Source organism: Eptatretus burgeri, chromosome 7 (genome assembly GCF_056783735.1).
Source record: "Eptatretus burgeri isolate ZD-2024b chromosome 7, Ebu_testis_v1, whole genome shotgun sequence".
Classification (NCBI taxonomy): domain Eukaryota; kingdom Metazoa; phylum Chordata; class Myxini; order Myxiniformes; family Myxinidae; genus Eptatretus; species Eptatretus burgeri.
This window is the reverse complement of record NC_140967.1, coordinates 58,301,275-58,319,317: the sequence shown is the minus strand read 5'-3', so window position 1 is coordinate 58,319,317 and position 18,043 is coordinate 58,301,275. Positions and strand designations below refer to the sequence as shown.

The 18,043-nt window shown below is 45.3% G+C and overlaps 2 protein-coding genes across 4 annotated transcripts in view; one reads left to right on the top strand and one right to left on the bottom strand.

Moving 5' to 3' along the window:
* Nucleotides 1–18,043, bottom strand: part of LOC147023332 (uncharacterized) — an 86,120-nt gene that overhangs the window by 18,639 nt on the left and 49,438 nt on the right. The gene's annotated exons all lie outside the window — the stretch shown is intronic.
* Nucleotides 165–17,953, top strand: LOC147023333 (uncharacterized). Of its 2 annotated transcripts, none has more exons than XM_085888594.1 (3): nucleotides 165–398; nucleotides 1,657–2,106; nucleotides 17,492–17,953. In XM_085888594.1, exons 1-3 carry the CDS (start codon nucleotides 386–388, stop codon nucleotides 17,701–17,703), a joined length of 675 nt encoding a protein of 224 aa, XP_085744720.1. In that variant the 5' UTR covers nucleotides 165–385; the 3' UTR covers nucleotides 17,704–17,953. The 2 variants fall into 2 exon arrangements, with proteins under 2 accessions (XP_085744720.1, XP_085744721.1); XM_085888595.1 differs by having other exon boundaries at nucleotides 236–371.

Genomic DNA, 18,043 nt, shown 5'->3' with positions numbered 1-18,043 from the left:
GCAGCAGCCTTTTATTTTTTTTCCCCCTTTTCACATGTATTTTCATTGCTTCATTATCAAACTGAAGCAACCTATCACGGCGTTTGTAAATGATAAATAATATATGCGAAAAAAAAATTAAAAAAAATTACTGACACGTAATAATATTATTCATGTTTCCTTCTCTTGTCGATACGTTACTTCCTTTTTAATCGCGTCTTCGTCGTCCTTGAAGAAAATGGAGCCGTCCATCAAAAAAAATAACAACAACAACAACAACAACAACACCACCAACGTGCTCATGAATATTAAGTAGCTGTGACCGTGCTGCCATGTTGCGGCTTCGGTAGCGCGGTTTGTTGGAGCTCGCGTGGGTTCTTTGGGAATTCCGGGTGAGGTGTGCGCGATGGGAGATGCCGGTGAGTTCGCGGAATCCAGACCGTGTGACGTATTCGTTTTTCATGAAACGTCCGCGTCGCTGGATCGACCTTCTACATGTTTGTATGAGGAAGGTTTACGATTTGTTTATAAACTTTAACCTTCATCACATGGCGGACTCGCTCATTTTAAGAAGCCTTGATCGTCTCGCCCGATGTGTTTGTTTCACTTTTTCTTTTATTCACGTTTTGGAAACCACGTGATTTACTTTCCCCACCATTTTGAATTATCGGATCGCACGTCCGTTCGGGACAAGATCCTCACTCGTCGGACATTCCCGACCGGTTTAAGATGGTGGTTTTTGTGCCCTTCCTGTGTCGGCCACACCGACCCGACTCGACGAACCGATGAGGCCCAGCTCGGCGTGCTTGTTTCTTGGTGTCATCTATATATTATGTACGCAAATATTGTTGACATTTTTTGTATCAATGGGTACACCTCCTTGGGAGGACGGCCAAAGTCGAACATTTGCTGGTGAATGTAGTTTTATTTATACTGGTGCAGCCTGTGGTTGCATCATTTTCTGGGGGGCGCAGCTGAGCCGCTGATGCAGTGCCCCTGTTATCGGTGAACTTGCACTCATTTTGCCGACCTCGGAAGGATGACTGGCTGAGTCGACCCACCTGGTGTTAATTCAACGGTATGGACAGGGGGTTGAACTCAAAACCTAAGGATATGAGGCCAAGCACCTTAACCATAAAGCCAACATCAGGCTTGGTGGATGCAAAATATCTCACGATACCTTTCGAAAAGAGTAGGTCATTGTGTGGAAAGATTCTGAATACCTGTATTGGAGTGGGGGTATGGAATATGGTACTATCCATTGGGACCATACTGGTACTCTGTGCAGAGCATTATTGCTGCTTAAGCAGTCTCCTTGGCTATTGGACACAATCCTGGACGGGTCACTACTCCGTCACAGGATACCAGCAAGCTGGCACTCATTTTGCCGATCTCAGAAGGATGACAAGCAGTCAACCCCACCTGGTATTGATTCAACAGCCAAGTGGGATTTGAACTCGGGCCCCTGTAGGATCCCAAGCCCACCACACTAACCATTGAGCCGACATCAGGCATGTACAACGTTCTCCCAGCATCAATGCTCAAATTTGTGGTGGATTCAGGTTGTGATTTAAATGAAATTCTCATCGATTGACGTTATTTTAAATGCTTTTTGTTAGTTTGTGCAAAGCAATTTTTGGATACGTTTGTGGTGTGACCATTTTTTCTCTTTCACAGCGATAATGGATCCTGCCTTGGAACCCAATCCACGAACTGACTTTTTGGCATGGCTCGGCACCCAAGGTATGAAGGCTACCATAGCAAATGCTGTGAGCCAAGAGTTAGGCATAAGCGATTACGACGGTCTGCTCGCTTGCGCAGAAGATCCAGAAGTGAGAGAAGAGCTCTTCTCCGTGGCCAAGCAGAAGCTTCCTTTTGCCTATTATGCTGTTTTCCGCCGTGTTGTGATGCAAGTGCCACTACGGCAGACACGTTCAGACGGCAGAATTGGAAGTGACGGACGGAGGATGGGAGGAGCTGCTGACCTGCACAAGACCCTAACTACCCTGACAGACCTTGTGCTCTCTGTACAGAGGTTGACATCCCCCGAAGCCTTCTTGCAGTCACTCAATGCCAGCACATTGGCTGCTGGGAGGCCTGCAAAACGCAAGGCTGGTTCAAATGCTGGTATGTAATGCGTTTTCCATTTGTTTGTTGATCTTTATGGGAAGCAAAATGCAATTCTGCAGCAGGCCCATTTATAGACATCGTGTTTGGGGAATAGGTTCAAAATAAGTGATGGGACGAGACAGGTGAGTACAAGGCATGGAAAGGGGGTGGGCAGGTCAAAAATCTTGCGTGTGTGTGTGTTTTGGTTGCACCAAAATGATCGTCATGATATCCTGAGTTTATTAGGCTAATTACCCACAAATAATCTGGAAGAATTCCCATGTTTTAAACGCACACCGTGTTAAGGTGTATAGAGAGCAGCTTCATAGGTCCTTCTACGGCATGGCATTCTAATTACAAAAATAATGATAACATTGCAACAAAGCATACACTACCGGTGAAAAGTTTTAGAACACCACCATTTTTCCAGTTTTTACTGAAATTTAAGCAGTTTAATGTTTCAATGTACTCTGAAATTAAAGCATAGAAGAAATAAATAATTGCAGATAAAAAAGAAATCATGAAATCGTTTTGTTGAACAAAATTTAATCTAAATTTTTGATTCATCAAAGTCGCCACCTTTTGCAGATATAACAGCCGAACAGACTCGTGGCATTCATTCTACAATGGAAATCAAATATTGTTCGGAAAGTTCTTCCCGACACTTGCAGAAGTTCCCACAAATGTGTTGCACTTGTTGGTTGCTTTGCTTTCACCCTTCTGTCCAGTTCATCCCAAACTAGTTCAATGGGGTTTAAGTCTGGAGACTGTGCTGGCCATTCCATGATTTGAAGCCTCACGTCTTGTTCTTTTCTTCTAAGGTCGTTCTGACATAGCCTGGAGGTATGTTTTGGGTCGTTATCTTGCGACTTTTACTTCCTCCAGACAGTCAAGTTCGCTCATCTTTTCGGCGCACCAGCATGAGCTGACACGACGACAACGCGTGTCACGGACGGCCCGTGCAGGGGCCGATCCGAGGATCTCACCAAACCGTCCGATCGGTAGTAGCGACGGGCGGTGTGTACAAAGGGCAGGGACTTGATCAACGCGAGTTGATGACTCGTGCTTACTGGGAATTCCTCGTTCGTGGGACACTGTCTCAAGCCCCAGTCCCCATCACAGACGGGGCTCAGCGGTTTACCCGAGCCTGTCGGCGAAGGGCAAGGTACACGCTGGCCCATCCAGTGTAGCGCGCATGCGGCCCCGGACATCGAAGGACATCACAGACCTGTTATTGCTCCATCTCGCACGGCTTGCAGCCGCTCGTCCCTCTAAGAAGTTAGTCCGCCGGCCAACCCCTGACCAATTAGGCGTAGACCAGAGGGTATTGTATGGCACTGCAAAATGCTGTGACAGCCGTTTTGGTTCAGGGTGATAGTCACTCTGTGCAAGTCGCCGACTCCAGATCCAGCAAAAGAGCCCCAAATCATTACGCTTCTTCCTCCATGCTTGACAGTTGGTATCACACACTGAGGAACCATCCTTTCGCCTACTCGACTGCGAACAAAAACCTTGCGAGGTGAACTGAAGATTTCAAATTTTGATTCATCGGTCCATAAGACCTTCCAGTTTTCAGTAGTCCACTGGCGGGGCTTCATGGCCCAGGCAAGCCTCTTTTTCTTATTTTGCTATCTTAGCAATGGCTTTCTTACTGCCACTCGACCTGTCAAACCTGCAGCTCGAAGTCTTCGCTTCACAGTTGAAACTGAGACTTCCTTACTTCGACCAGTGTTAAGCTGTGCTTGAAGCTGCTGTCCTGTGAGCCGCCTATCACGCAAGCTGTTGATTCTCAGAAACTTGTCTTCTGATTGTGTTGTGGCTTTGAATCTGCCAGACCTCTTCCTGTCAGTTTCCTTCAGTTTCCAAGTGCCTTTTGATGGTGTAGGAAACTGTACTCACTGACACCTTGGCTTACTTTGCAATTTCTCTAAAGGAAAGACCTACACTTTTAAGGGTTATCATGAATGGTGTCTCTTCCTTTGTTGATTGTCTTTTTCTCACCATTATGATGGCAATATACTACTTCCTGCAGTACAATATTGTCCAAATAATGCTTCAGAGGGTGTAGCAACACAATCTGTTCCAACACTTCTTTTATACAGACAGAGGGGTTGGAACTAATCAACAAAAGTTGGGACACCTGCAGGAATTGTTTGCATCAACTTTCAAGGCTTAATTAACTTCCATTGCTGCAGAACACCTGCAGTTGCTAAAGCCGCTGTCACACCTTGACGTTTTAGCGAGCGTGTGCAACGTATCAAAATGTATGTAAAATGCTGGCATACACTGAACTATTGTTTTTTTTTTGTTTTTTTTTGGGCGTATAATAACGTGTTGGATGTATGCATAACGTATTAGTAACGTACACAGAACGTTTTAATCACATATAGATAACTTATACCAACGAATGCCGAGCGTGTTGTCGGCGTTCACAACCTATGCCCAACGATAGTCTAACTTATGCATAGCGCACGGCAGCATATCCCCGACGATCACGTGGCGTAGGCTATTAATAGGCTGCGGCTCGACAATTCAAATCATAACTGCACTAGACATCGAAGTGTGAAGCCGCTGTCACACCTTGACGTTTTTGCCAGCATATTGCTGACGTATGAAAAATTTGCCGAACCAAGCTGGCACACGTCGAATACGTTATGGGTATCGCGTAGCGTGCCAACAACGTATGCCAGCGTATGCAGAATGTGTGTCATACGCCGAGAAATTTTCAACATGCTGAAAATTTCTCGACGTACTCTGACGTATACAAAACTTATACGTTTTGTATACGTCAGAGTACGTCGAGAAATTTTCAGCATGTTGAAAATTTCTCGGCGTATGACACACATTCTGCATACGCTGGCATACGTTGTTGGCACGCTACGCGATCGTTGACACACGTCGACAAACGTTACTTGAACATTACTCGTAAGTCAAAACACGTCAAGCTAATGGTTAGCGTCAGTGTTCCAGACTCCATGGTTTATTTTTATCTTGCCAAAACGAAGTTTTTGCATGATATGTTAGTCAGCTTGTATGTTTTTTTTTTGTTTGTTTGTCTGTAATCACGTATAAAAAAAATTCTGCAGAGCACAGTTATCATTGGAAATTTTTGTAACTTCGCATATCAGAGGCCTATAGAGGTCCCTTTCAGCGCATAAAATTTTGAAGGTCAAGGTCACTTTGTCGCAAATCAGGGCAGTCGACAAAACCCTTATTTTTTGAGAAATTTTGATCGGATCGTCTTCAAACTTCATGGGAATATAGTTCATGGTCTGGCGCTCAGCTGATTAATTTTTGGTGGCGATTGGCCTTGACCTTCATGGTTGGCGCCTAAGGTCAAACATATTTGACCCCAAGGTCAAATTTTCAAGTTTTAGGAACCATATCGTGTAGTACCTCAAATTGAACACCTCGATGAGTGCTTTCTGGATATGTCAAGCTTGAGATATTATGACGTCATTTGGTGACGTTATGAGGCAAACGCATATTTTTCATGGTTACTCTGTAGAACGATTCTCATCGGAATCTCTCGTAGGCAGATATTCCTCAAGGAGTCGCTCCTGGTGGATAGCAGCTCTGTTCACCTCAGTGTGACCTTAAAGAAGTCACACGTGGTCACCTTTTGGCAAGATACGGATCACCCTGCGGGTGACATTGGTTTATTTTTTTTTTCGGTACGAGGGTGATGATTTAAATCGTTGAGTGGCAACCTTTTAATTATATTATATTATAACCGCACAAGAAATCGAAGTGTCAACATGACCGTCATACCGAAGAGGAAGAAGAAGAAGAAGAAGAAGAAGAAAAAAAAAAACAGTGAGTCTGGAACACTGACGCTAACCATTACATTGACGTGTTTCGACTTGTGAGTACCTTACAAGTAACGTGCCTACAACACATTACTCATAGGTTAGATATAAGTTTCGGGTACGCTAAACATTACCTCGACGTGTTTCGACTTGTGAGTAACTTACAAGTAACGTGTGTCAACGATCGCGTAACGTGTCTACAACATATGGCCAGCATTATGCGGAACGTGTGAGTCATACGCTGGCATACGTCGGGAAATTTCAAGCATGGCAAATTTGTCTAACAGCTCGGTGAACTATGACGTATGCCAGCGTGCTACGACATATGACAGCGTTCTCTTAATGTATACAAACTTACCCATAACGTATTTGACGTGTGCCAGCGTTTTAGCCCAATTTTGCACACGTCAGGCATACGCTGGCTAAATTGTCAAGGTGTGACAGGGCCCTAACCTATTACTTGTTCCCTGAAAAGGGCCTTTTTTAACAACTCTGAAATTTACATTATTTTTCCGTTTTTGGGAACCTAAACTTTTTTTTTTAACCTCCAGCAGTTTATCGCTTAGGAGCTTTGTACCATTTCAAGTTATTCACTGGACTTGAACTGCTTAAATTTAAGTAAAAACCGAAAAATGGGGGTGTTCTAAAACTTTAGATCGGTCATGTATATTAATTAAAATTGATAATACTAACCCACAATAATCGTATAATTTGTCAGTCATGAAAACGAACGTATAATCTCTGCCCTGGCTCAAGCACATCTGGGCTTGGTGAAAGGGCAAACGAATGCTCAAGCAGTACAGCAGGCAGGTATGCTACAAGGCCGTGAAGACCAATGAAAATTTGGTCCAATGAACCAAAGGGGCCCACGAGTCTCCTCAAAAGCAAAGCATATTATAACATGCACTCGTGCATTAAACATTTGCCCAATTTTCTTGTTAATCCAGAGGCACTTGATTACCTCCTCCACCGAAGGTGGGTGGAGGTTGTGTTTTCACCCCTGTTTCTCTGTGATCAGGATATCTCAAAGTTGTGGACAGATTCAGACAATTTGGTGGACAGGTTGGGTGTGTGACGAGGACTAATTCATTCGATTTTGGTGAAGATCTGGATCGGGATACGAGAATTTTAGTGATTGTTTCACCATTGAGATGTTGGGGTAAAAACGATATAATAATAATACTGTTTGTTTAGTGTCTACAGAAAATGGAAAATTGCCCTGTCGAACAAGGCTCACAAAGTTCCCAAAATGATCAATGATGGCAAAACAATAGCCACAGTTGCAACAAAATATAAACCAGGTCAGGCATGAGAGCATGCGCCAGAGCAGCGCGTCGCTGCATCCACTTTCTGGCGGTACTCCAGGGACCTCCGTCTTGCCATCCCCCAGGCAGATGCCTGGCCCATCCCAATCTCGTTGAGATGCCGATCAACCTGCTGCAACCACGAGGCACGTGGTCGGCCCATTGGCCTCCTCCATTCACGAGACTCCCTCGCTGAGAGAATCTGGTGAGCAGGATCAGCGTCAGGAAAACGGGCCACATGTCCATACAGCCGCAGCTAATGCTCACGGACTATGCAGGTAACAAATCTCATTTGAGTCTCAGCAACCACTCGATAGACACAAAGTCTGACCAGCGTTAGCCAAGGATTCTCCAAAGAGACCTGGTACCAAAGGAATTAAGTCTCCGTCTCAGATCCTTGGTCAGAGTCCAAGTCTCACATCCATAGAGCAAGACTGGAAGCACCAAGGACCTGAAGACTCGGACTTTCGTCCTCCCGCACAGGTACCGGCAGCGCCACACCCCATTATCCAGTGAATCCATGACTCCCCAGGCTCAACCCAGATGCCTGTTGACCTCTGACTCGCAGCCAGCAGAGACATGAATAACACTGCCGAGGTAAGTGAATCTCTCCACGACCTCAACATCCTCACCACAAACACACAGACAGAATAGCAGCATCCAAAGATGTCATTGAAAGCCTGGATCTTAGTTTTGATCCAGGAAACCCGTAATCCCAGCGGCTCCAACTCTTCATTCAGCACCTCGAGGGCCCCCAAAAGGATATCTAAAGTCTCCGCAAAGATGACTGCTTCATCTGTGAAATCAAGGTCAGAGATCTTGACATTCCCAAACGATGCACCGCAGCTTGATCTCTCCGACATCCTCCCTAGAATCCAATCCATACAAGTGCTGAAAAGTGTGGGGGCCAGTACACACCCCTGACAAACTCCAGTAACAACTGGAAATAAGTCAGAGATGGTACCAGAGTAGAGTTCAGACATCAGATCGATCAGTTTTGGTGGCACCCAACGAAGGCCAAGAATCCTCCAGAGGGCATTGCGATTCACTGAATCAAACGCTTTACAGAGATCAACATCGGCTGCAAGCAGCCCCTGCCGAAACTCTCGTCTGCGTTTGGTGAGGACCCAAAGAGCAAGGATATGGTCAATCGTTGACCTCTTTGGTGTAAAGCCTGACTGCTCTGGATGCTGGCGCTCAAGCAGATGGTGGCAAACCCTATCAATAAATATCCGAGCAAAGACCTTGCCCGGCACTGCGAGCAGAGTCACCCCTCGGTAGCTGTTGCAGTCTTGTCGATCACCTTTCCCTTTCCACAGAGGGACAACAAGGCCACTCTTCCACTCAGTTGGGATGATGCCTGTGTTCCAGGCAGAGCACAGAACTGCATGCAATGACACGAGTGCAGCATTTCCACCAGCCTTGAGAAGTTCAGCATGGATGCCACAGATCCCTGGAGCTTTACCCCATTTCAACCGGTTCACCGCAGCCTGTGTTTCCACAAGCGAAGGTGGACCACAATTGATTGGAGGGTCAGCAATAGGGATTGCAACACCCCTGACGTCGAACTTGACAGCTGGTGGATCAGCCTGGTACAACCGCTCAAAGTAACCGGCCCAGCGGGCCTTCACTTCGGACTCCTCTGTCAAGAGCCTACCACCCTCTGCTCTCACTGCAGTACAATAGGGGATGGGCTTGGAGGAACGCAATGCGCGAATTCCCCTGTAAGCAGGACGAGAATCACTTGACCACATGTGATGCTCTACCCCTTCACAGATTCCTTGCACATAGGCCTCCTTCTCCACTCAGCGCACGTCCAGTTTTATGCCTCAACTCCCTGAACAGCTCAGCTCTGCCATTCAGCCTGGCCCTGCGACTCTGGTCAATGGTATCCAGTGTCCCTTGAGAGACAAAATTCTTCTTTGCCCTGTGGTGAGTTCCAAGACTTCCACCGGCAACATCAAGGACGGTGGTTTTGAAGGCACTCCACAACTCTTCAGGACCTCCCGAAGCACCCAGACCCCCCAAATCCCCACTCAACCTGTTCGCAAACTCTTCAGCTACCCTCTCATCCTTGAGCTTGCCAACATCCAGCCTAGGCTGGGATGGTACCATTCTCCTGGATTTAAGGTGCAACTTCAGAGTTGCGACAACAAGCCGGTGGTCAGTGTTGAGGGAACTGAGCACTCCGGTAGGCCCTGCAGTTCTGGATCATCCTCCAGCGACCATCAACGAGGACATTGTCAATCTCCTTTGCCACACCACCAGCGTTGGAATACCAAGTCCAGCGATGAGCTTGTGGACACTGAAACCATGAACCGGCCACCCTGTCCATGACTTCTTGCAAAGTCAAGGAACTTAGTGCTATTCAGGTTTACAGTTCCAGACCCATAGGGACCAACACATGTCTCATAACAATCCCTATCAGTTCCAGTCGATGCATTGAAATCCCCCAAGACGAGAAGTGTATCTCATTGACCGGTGTTACCTCAATTATCATTGGAGTCAGCTTATTGGACACAGCTTTAGCAACTCCTTGGACATGGTAACCATCAGAGCGACCAGACCAATGGTAGGTGTACCCACCCACCATGATCTCGCCGCAATCCGGTCTCCAAACCTCAGAGAGTGCTGCAATACCGATGTTCAAACGCTTGAGCTCAGATGATAACAGACAGGTGATCATCTTCTCTTAGGGATTTTTTTTTTTTTTTTTTTTTTTTTTTTTTTGTATACCTTGGTCGAGGCTCGTATGAGAGCTAACACACAACTCACAGCAAGGAGGCATGAGACAAGAGGGGCGGGAGTGGAAGGGACAAAACATTGGGGAACAGACACAGGTGAACTGTGGAAGGGGGAGGGATGGGGATGGGACGGGGAACATGGCGAGGGGAAGATGGACATTAAAGGGACTTTCAGGAAGGAAAGCAGGAGAATTGAAGGAAGTGGGCTTGGGTGGATTATCGGGGGTAGAAAAGATCGAGGATTTGGATGGGGGAAGATAAGAGGTGGTGGTGAACAGCTGTTTTGAAAGCCTGGAGGGAAGAATGGGAAAGAATAGAGTGAGGAAGTTTATTCCAAAGGCGGGAAAAAAGAGGAATGAAAGAGTGAAGATGAGCAGTGATTCGTGATTTTGGTAGTTTTACCAGAAGGGGGTTGTTGGCGGACCTTGAGCGCCCTGTGGAAATGTGGTTGGGACAAATCACAGAGAGAGCAGGGGGGCAAGGCTGGAGAGGAGTCGGTAGAAGACAGAAAGACCACCGACCAACCTGCGGTGATTGAGTGAGAGGCCCAAAGACTCAGCTTCATTGCGGGAGATGCCAATGATCTTAAAAGCCCTGGTTTCGACAGCGTGAAGTCGAGAAAGGTGGGAGGCAGGAGCACCAGCCCAGAGGGGAGAGCAGTACTCCATCAGGCTACGGACAAAAGCTTTGTAAGTGGTCAGGAGCTCAAGAGGGCCGAGGAAGGACTTTGCACGATGGAGGATTCCCAGTCGGCGACTGGCTTTTGAGGCAAGGTTGGAAATGTGACTTTCCCAGGAAAGGTCATGGCAGATAGTGAGACCCAGAAGCTTGAAAGAAAAGACTTCTTCCAGAGGATTGTTGAGAAAGTGGATGGGGGGGTTTTGTAAACGGTCCTTTCGAAGAGACATAGTGAGAGTGTGAGATTTGTCTGGATTGAAAGACATCTTCCACGTGTTGGACCAGTTTGTGATTTTATCCAGATCTGCAGTGAGCGAAGAAGCTGCTGCTTGCCGGTCTGAGGGATGACAGATGGTACGGCAGAGGGTGGAGTCATCGGCAAAGAGAAATAGAGGATTTTCCAGAGAGTCCGAGAGATCATTGATGAAAACCAGAAAAAGAACAGGGCCCAGAACGCTACCTTGAGGAACTCCAGCCTGCACAGGAAGAGGGGATGAAAGAACTCCATTTAGGGCCACACGTTGACTGCGACAGGAGAGGAAGTCTGCGAGCCATGAGTGGAGATGGCCTTGAATACCATGGGAAGAGAGTTTGGTGAGTAGGGCAGGGTGCCAGACTGTGTCAAAAGCACGTGATATGTCCAGGGATACGGCTCGGATTTCCTGTCTGGCATTGAGGACCTCCATCCATTGATGGGAGAGCAGTAGCAGCATATCTAGGGTAGAGTGACCTGGTCTGAAACCAAATTGATGATTGGAAATCAAGCCATTGGAGAAGAGGAAGGATTTCATGTCTGAAGCGATGATGGATTCCATAACCTTGCTGATGATTGGGAGAAGGCTGATTGGTCTATAGTTACAGGGATCTGTTTTTGCACCTTTTTTATGCAGGGCAGTGATGTTAGCAGATTTCCAAAATCTGGATAGGGATAGGACATTCCAGGCACCCACCCGAAGGGACTGCCTTAGGTTAACCCAAGGAGACCGCCGTCTGATGGACTACACCTCAGTACCACTCCGGCACACTCTCACGCAGTCTGACCCGGGAATATTACCCCGTGATTTCCCTCCTATCATCAAAGATTAGGGGTCCCGAAGGCTTTGCCCCAATCCCATCATCCGGTGAGCTGCCCTGCGAAGGGAAGCTGCACAGGAGGTACTCCCATGGAGTTGGTTTTCAGATTTCTTTGCGCTTTTGTGTTTTGCGGAATGAAGGGTTTTACGGTGGCCGGAGTGCAAATCCTGTCACCAACCTCCTAATAAGAAGTAACCCAATTGCAGGAGGACGTCTGCAGACACAGTTGGGCACAAGGTATGGATGGCCGTTGGCTCACAAGGAGCTTCTCTGCCCTTTGACAAGTTTTGTTTTTAATCCTACTGGGTGTCCATATCCAAACACCCTCCTCACCAGGAAACCTGGTGGGGGAGACTGTTTAGTCGCCGACAGCCCAACCATGGAACAGGTTCGTACAGGTTTACATGGTACCTGTAGCAAGTCACAGATCTAATCTGGCCTGACCTGACACCAAGTCATTGAAAATATAAACCCCCATCATACAATCGAGGTTACACAAAGAGAACGATTCAGCAGACAATTACAGCGTCCTCCACTGCTATCCACGAATGACTAACCCCTTTATAATCACCAACTTCCATTTAAACCCGAATAGAAAATGGTACATATGATTTCAGAAATCGACTGGTTCTGCACGTTTGACCTCTTATCAGACCTCATCTGTTCATAAAACGTATGTAATCGGTGGATAGTATTTTGCGTAATGGATTTGACCTACGTTAAAACTCATTCTTGAGAGTTGACACGTATGCCTATCTTTTCTCCAAGGATCTTTCCAGGCTGTTTTCCTACTCTCTGCAGCTTTCCCTAATCACCTTTTTTAGACACCCCTCAACCAAACACAGCAACTGTACAAGAGATAACACTCTCAATTACCAAAGCATAGAAAAGCCTCATAATGGTTTTATCAACTCTAAATGATTTCAGAAGCCGGATAAAGTGGAGGTGTTGTTGCCCTTCATAAACCATCGATTTACAGTGTTCTGACCGTGAGATGATCCTCTGATTATGCCCAAATACTTAAACGAGTGAACAGTCTCAATATCAACATTGTAGATCATGATTGGGGATAACTGAGGTTTAGATTTCCTGAAGTCGATCATCTATATATATATTTTTTTTGTTTGCTTTTTTTTGCTTAAGAAAAGTTTCATGACACCATGTAGGAGAATTCGGAATCGTGCCTCTATAATCCAGTTCACCATCTTTAAAAAAAAAAATGACTCACAGTGTCATATGCATATTTAAGGATTCTAACATTGTTTGAGTGTGAAATATAATCATTTGTATTCAGAATAAAAAGCAGTGGTGAAATAATACATCCTTGTGGGGCCCCGTGTTCATAATTATCTGTTCTGGTAGAGTATTGTTAATTTGTACCCACTGAGTCCGATCCCGGAGGAAGTTGCTAATCGAGAGAATGAGCAATGGATTGATATTCGGGTTTTGCAGCCTTTCTAATATTTGGTGTCGTTGAATCCAGATGAGAAGTCTTAGGGGGGTATTTTGGATGGATTTTTGAATGTTCAAGTTGGAGCAACATTTGTGAGGCATTCAGAAAGATCCAACAACGGTCGGTGTAACAGAGAACAAAATTTCCGGTCGAAAGGCATCATTTCCTAATTTCCTCGCGGTCTCGTAACTGGCATTGCATTGAATGATTTATTTGCAGCCTGGTAAGTTTGTGTTTTTAAATATTAAATTTCATCCAATCTTTGTTTCACGTTCAAATATCCATCCATCCATTGGGACCATACTCTGTGCAGAGTGCTGCTTTAAGCAGTCTCCTTGGCTATTAGGAACAATCCTGGACAGGTCGCTATTCCGGCAAAGTATACTAGCATGCTGGCACTCATTTTGCTGACCTCAGAAGGATGACAGGCAGAGTCAACCCCACCTGGTATTGATTAAACAGCCGAGTGGGATTTGAATTCAGGATCATAGGATCCCAAGCCTACCTCTAGCCATTTTAAGCCAACAACAGGCACACGTTAAAATATGTTGTTTGTTGGCCTAGAGTCTCACCGATACATCGATTAAATTCGGCTTAAAAAAAAAAAATACCACCAATATGCCCCCATTTTTATTTATTTATTTATTTATTTTTGATTTTTGGGCAGTTATTGCTATTTGCAAGAGGATCCGGTAGAGGGAGCCTTAATACAAGTGTGAGGTAGAGCAGATGTGTACACTTCAGATGCTAGTGGTTCGTGACCAGTCATTGCGTCACCAACTTTTCTCCACAGTGTCAGTCTCTGCACGTAGTCCCTTCAATTTTGCGACAATACAACAAAGGTATTAATTAATGTGCACTTCAACATGCATAAATCATTTTGCTCAGCAATTGTTTGAACGTGTGTGTGTGTTTATGCAACAACTAGAGCTGTGTTTATCAGTCCTTATCAAGTCAGCCAGCTCGGTAACTCTTATACTGTACGTAGAAATAAAGGACATTCAAAGCAGAACTAACTTCACCCTCCACGGTGATGTAGCCAACGAGCTAGGAGAGTGAGGAGATGGACTGCTATCTCATCATCCACCGGAGAAGTGGCAACCCACTTGCATGGTAGAAGCAGAACAGTGATTGGTACAAAGCACTCTCTCCAATGGCCAGATGGTATTTTAGTGCATCACCCTCATCAGTTCCCAGTGAGAAGGTGTTCAGCACAGTTGGGAACATGTACTACTATAAAAGGTGCTCCCTCAGGGCTGAAAATGCAGAGAAGCTGTGTTTACTTCACTACAATGTGCCACTGCTTGAATGTCAGTATTAGAGAACTGAACTCTGATATCTCTGAGTGCTGCCAGATTCTGCTAAAATAGCTCAAGTTCAATTTGCAAGTATTATTTTTTATGTTGAATCCGTTAAGTTTTTGATGTGTTTTTTTTTTATACCTTTGTTTGCTCCTCCGTAGTATAATTGAAGTTGAGTGTTCTCGGTTTTTTTTTTTGTTTTTTTTTCTTAATGATGTGAAAATTTTGCATTTTTAAAATATATATTAATTTTTTGACAAAATATCGTTCAATATACTGGCAATTGGTGGACTCGGACTCTCCAAACTTGGTATCTGGCATCGGTTTGGCTCTCCGTTTGTACAGTATTATGTGCCGACAAGTTGGTAAACAACTTGATTGTCAATAGAGACGTCAGAGATCACATTGACAATGTTGGTGGCTTAGAAAATGCTCTCACGAGTAATAGACGTCCACAACCATCCTTGACCATGTTGTGGAACATCAACCGAGGCCGTCACTACCTCTTCTTTCTTTTTTTTTTTTTTCCCTTCATATTGTTGCGGATCCGGGGTGGCGGGATTCTCACCTGATCTTGGCGCCACCCTCACCACCGCAGTCTCCAGGGTTTATAACGCCGGCCAACTCGGCACAGGCCTCGGGTCACGCGTCTGCAATCGCGATACCAACGCAATCCTTGTACCTTAACAGTTGGGGAAATAGAACCCCGGTTACAGACTGGTTGTGTCAGATGCCGAGCGTTTTCTGCCATTCTGTAACTATTTTGGTTTTATATGTCAATCGAACGGATCGTTCCTCGACGCGACACATTAATCCATAGCGGCAACTTCATATGAACCAACCAGATTTATTGGGGAACATCAGGGAACATGACGCAAGCAAACCATTCACGACAATGCTTTTATTAACAGTCTTTAACCCGTTCTTAACTAGGGAACCACGGACTACAGGTTTCGAAGGGGTCGCCACCGAGATATGCCTTATACAACATGTGCAGACAAAGACAGACAGCATGCAGGCAAGACAGAGTACTTGGTGATGTCTCATGGACGAGAGGAAAGTGTCAAAAAGCACGGATGTCCACGGATTTGAGCCCCCATCTCGAACGCGCCGCGTGGCAAGATGGCGGCGCCGTACTCTTCCTTTTCCGCACCGCATGCGGTCTCCGCGCGCTCTGACCCCACGTAAGGTCAACGATGGGCCTCAGCTGATTTCTCTCAAGGTCCAGCATACAAATCTAGGCCTGGCCTGTTCACCAGACAAGGCCAAAATCGAGGTGCCGGGCTCCGGCAAGCGGATCGGCAAACGTGTCGAGCCGTTAGCTCCGTCGTTTCCTCTCTTGCCTTCCCGCCTCGAATCCCGACTTCTCAACTCAACTCTGTCCTCTCAGTTTCTTTCTCTGTAGAATCACCTTTTCTTTCCTTTTCCACGCTCGCCTCTCAGAGCCGGCTGCCATCTCTCTCACGGCAGAATCACCTCCTCATAAGAGTCGATCGCCGACTCGACGTGCAGGCCGCCTCTTTCGTTCGCTCGCTTTGAAACACGAGCACGCCTCGAGAGTGACTGTTTTCCACACACTGGACCTTTTTTACGAAGCCTTCGTTCGCTCGCTTCGAAGCCACCCCGAGCATGCCTCAAACCCGACTGTTTTCCAAACTGCACTCTTTCTCTCCAGTTTCTCTTTCGTTCGCTCACTTTGAAACACGAGCACGCCTCGCTCAGCAAAGCCGACAGCAGTTTTTGTACTTCAGTTTCACTTCTCCTTTTCGGTGCTGGTGGCCTCTGAGTTTCACTTCTTCTTTTTGGCCACACCCTCTCAGCTGACTGGGTGGGGCCTCGTCCGGGATGGGGTAGGAAGAAGAGGGAGCTCTCGTTCCACCACCACCGCACAAACAATAAAACAGCCTCTTACACCTCCTGACACATGTAACGTCCATTTTACCACACAACCTAGCTAAACATGCATTTAATGGGGGATCTGAGCTAATCCTATATTTAGTAGTCCAATAAGGGCCATTTCCGTAACAATATTTTCACCTTTATTCAATTTAAAATCGATTTTCTCCACAACTGCTTGAAATATTGACAACATTTTCAACATGCGTGTGCCGACCATGGAGAATTTTTATTTATTTATTTTTTTAAACAAAGCTGCAAGATTATTGGATAGAAAATGCAGCCGGTATTCCAAAAAAAACCCATCAAATTTCTGCAGGCATTGGTTGCAGGATGTTTCATGTACCAGGAATAACCAAGGAGCTGTTCACCTCAGCTCAGCAGGGTAAGCAGCAGTATCATGCCCATCTTGACAAAAAGGAGTAGGAAGAGAAAGTTAATCTGAGAGAGTTTGAAGTGCTGGAGAGTGATCGACTTGTTGATGAAGGATGCTAATGCATCTTGTGAAAAAGCAGAGCAGTTTGAGTTTCTAATTTGTCTAAGACCAACGCTCTAAGAAAAGTAGCAAAAGACAGACAATTCCTGGGAGAAGTGGTTGGAGTTGGAAGAAAAACAACAACAACAAAAAAACACCCAACTCTCGGCCAGCGTTTGAAGATTATGGAGCTGGAAAGCCATATCCTGTAAGTGTTAAATTTGAAGCAGTTGTGGGATTCAAGACACCCACTGAACTAAACCTTTGGGATGTAATATTAAATTTTTTGAACGAAATGGGTATGTTGTAAATTTCTTTTTATCTCGATGTTTATCTAATCAGAGCAATAGTCTTATTAGTATAACATAACAGTGTGGAAAACTGATGGTAATAACTTATTAACTTTTCTGTAGAAATAAATTTAACCGAGGAAACACCAGGAATTGTTTGTTCTTCATAAATGTGTGGGGATCTTAGCGTTCCCTCCCCGGTGCCCTTTAGAATTGCCGTGTGCAGAACTATTCCCAACGACCGTTTAAATGTGGCTCGTAGAACAAGAAGGAATAGATTTTATTTTAAGAAAAAAAAATTAAATAAAGCACAACCTCTTGACAGCAAGTGTTGGTCTTGGCACATGATTTCTATGTAATTGTTTTTATTTTTTTGCAGCTGGAGCACCTGTTGAATCGTATGAAGAACCATCAGTAGTGATTAATCACCAGGGGATTCCTATGTACTCTGAAGCTGAGAGGAGTGAGGCTGAAGTAGCAGCTGCTGAAATAGGTGCAAACGGTGCCTACATTGAAAACCAGGTCAACTATGAGCCGTCTGACAATGATAGCATTGTAACCGATAATGCAAACAAGCGGATGAAGATTTGAATTGTTCCTTCCACCACCGACCAACCTCTTCCTGTACAGACGTTGCCAAGGCACTATTCCATTTGCAGTTCTCTTGTAGGGAGGGGACAAACTTTGAGATTTGCATTTATGTTACATGCATTTTTATGCACGTTTGTTTTTTGGAGAATTTGTATTTGACAAATACAGGGAATCTGTAAAAGAATTGCAAAAATACATTACTTAACGGTTTCCTTTCTCTTACAAAAATAAACTTCATATGAATCAGGAACCATGGAGTATGTTAGGTTTACTAAACAAACGTTCTTGAGGAATTGCTTTGATTTGATCAAATGGATTACTTATTCTTCTAACAGTATCT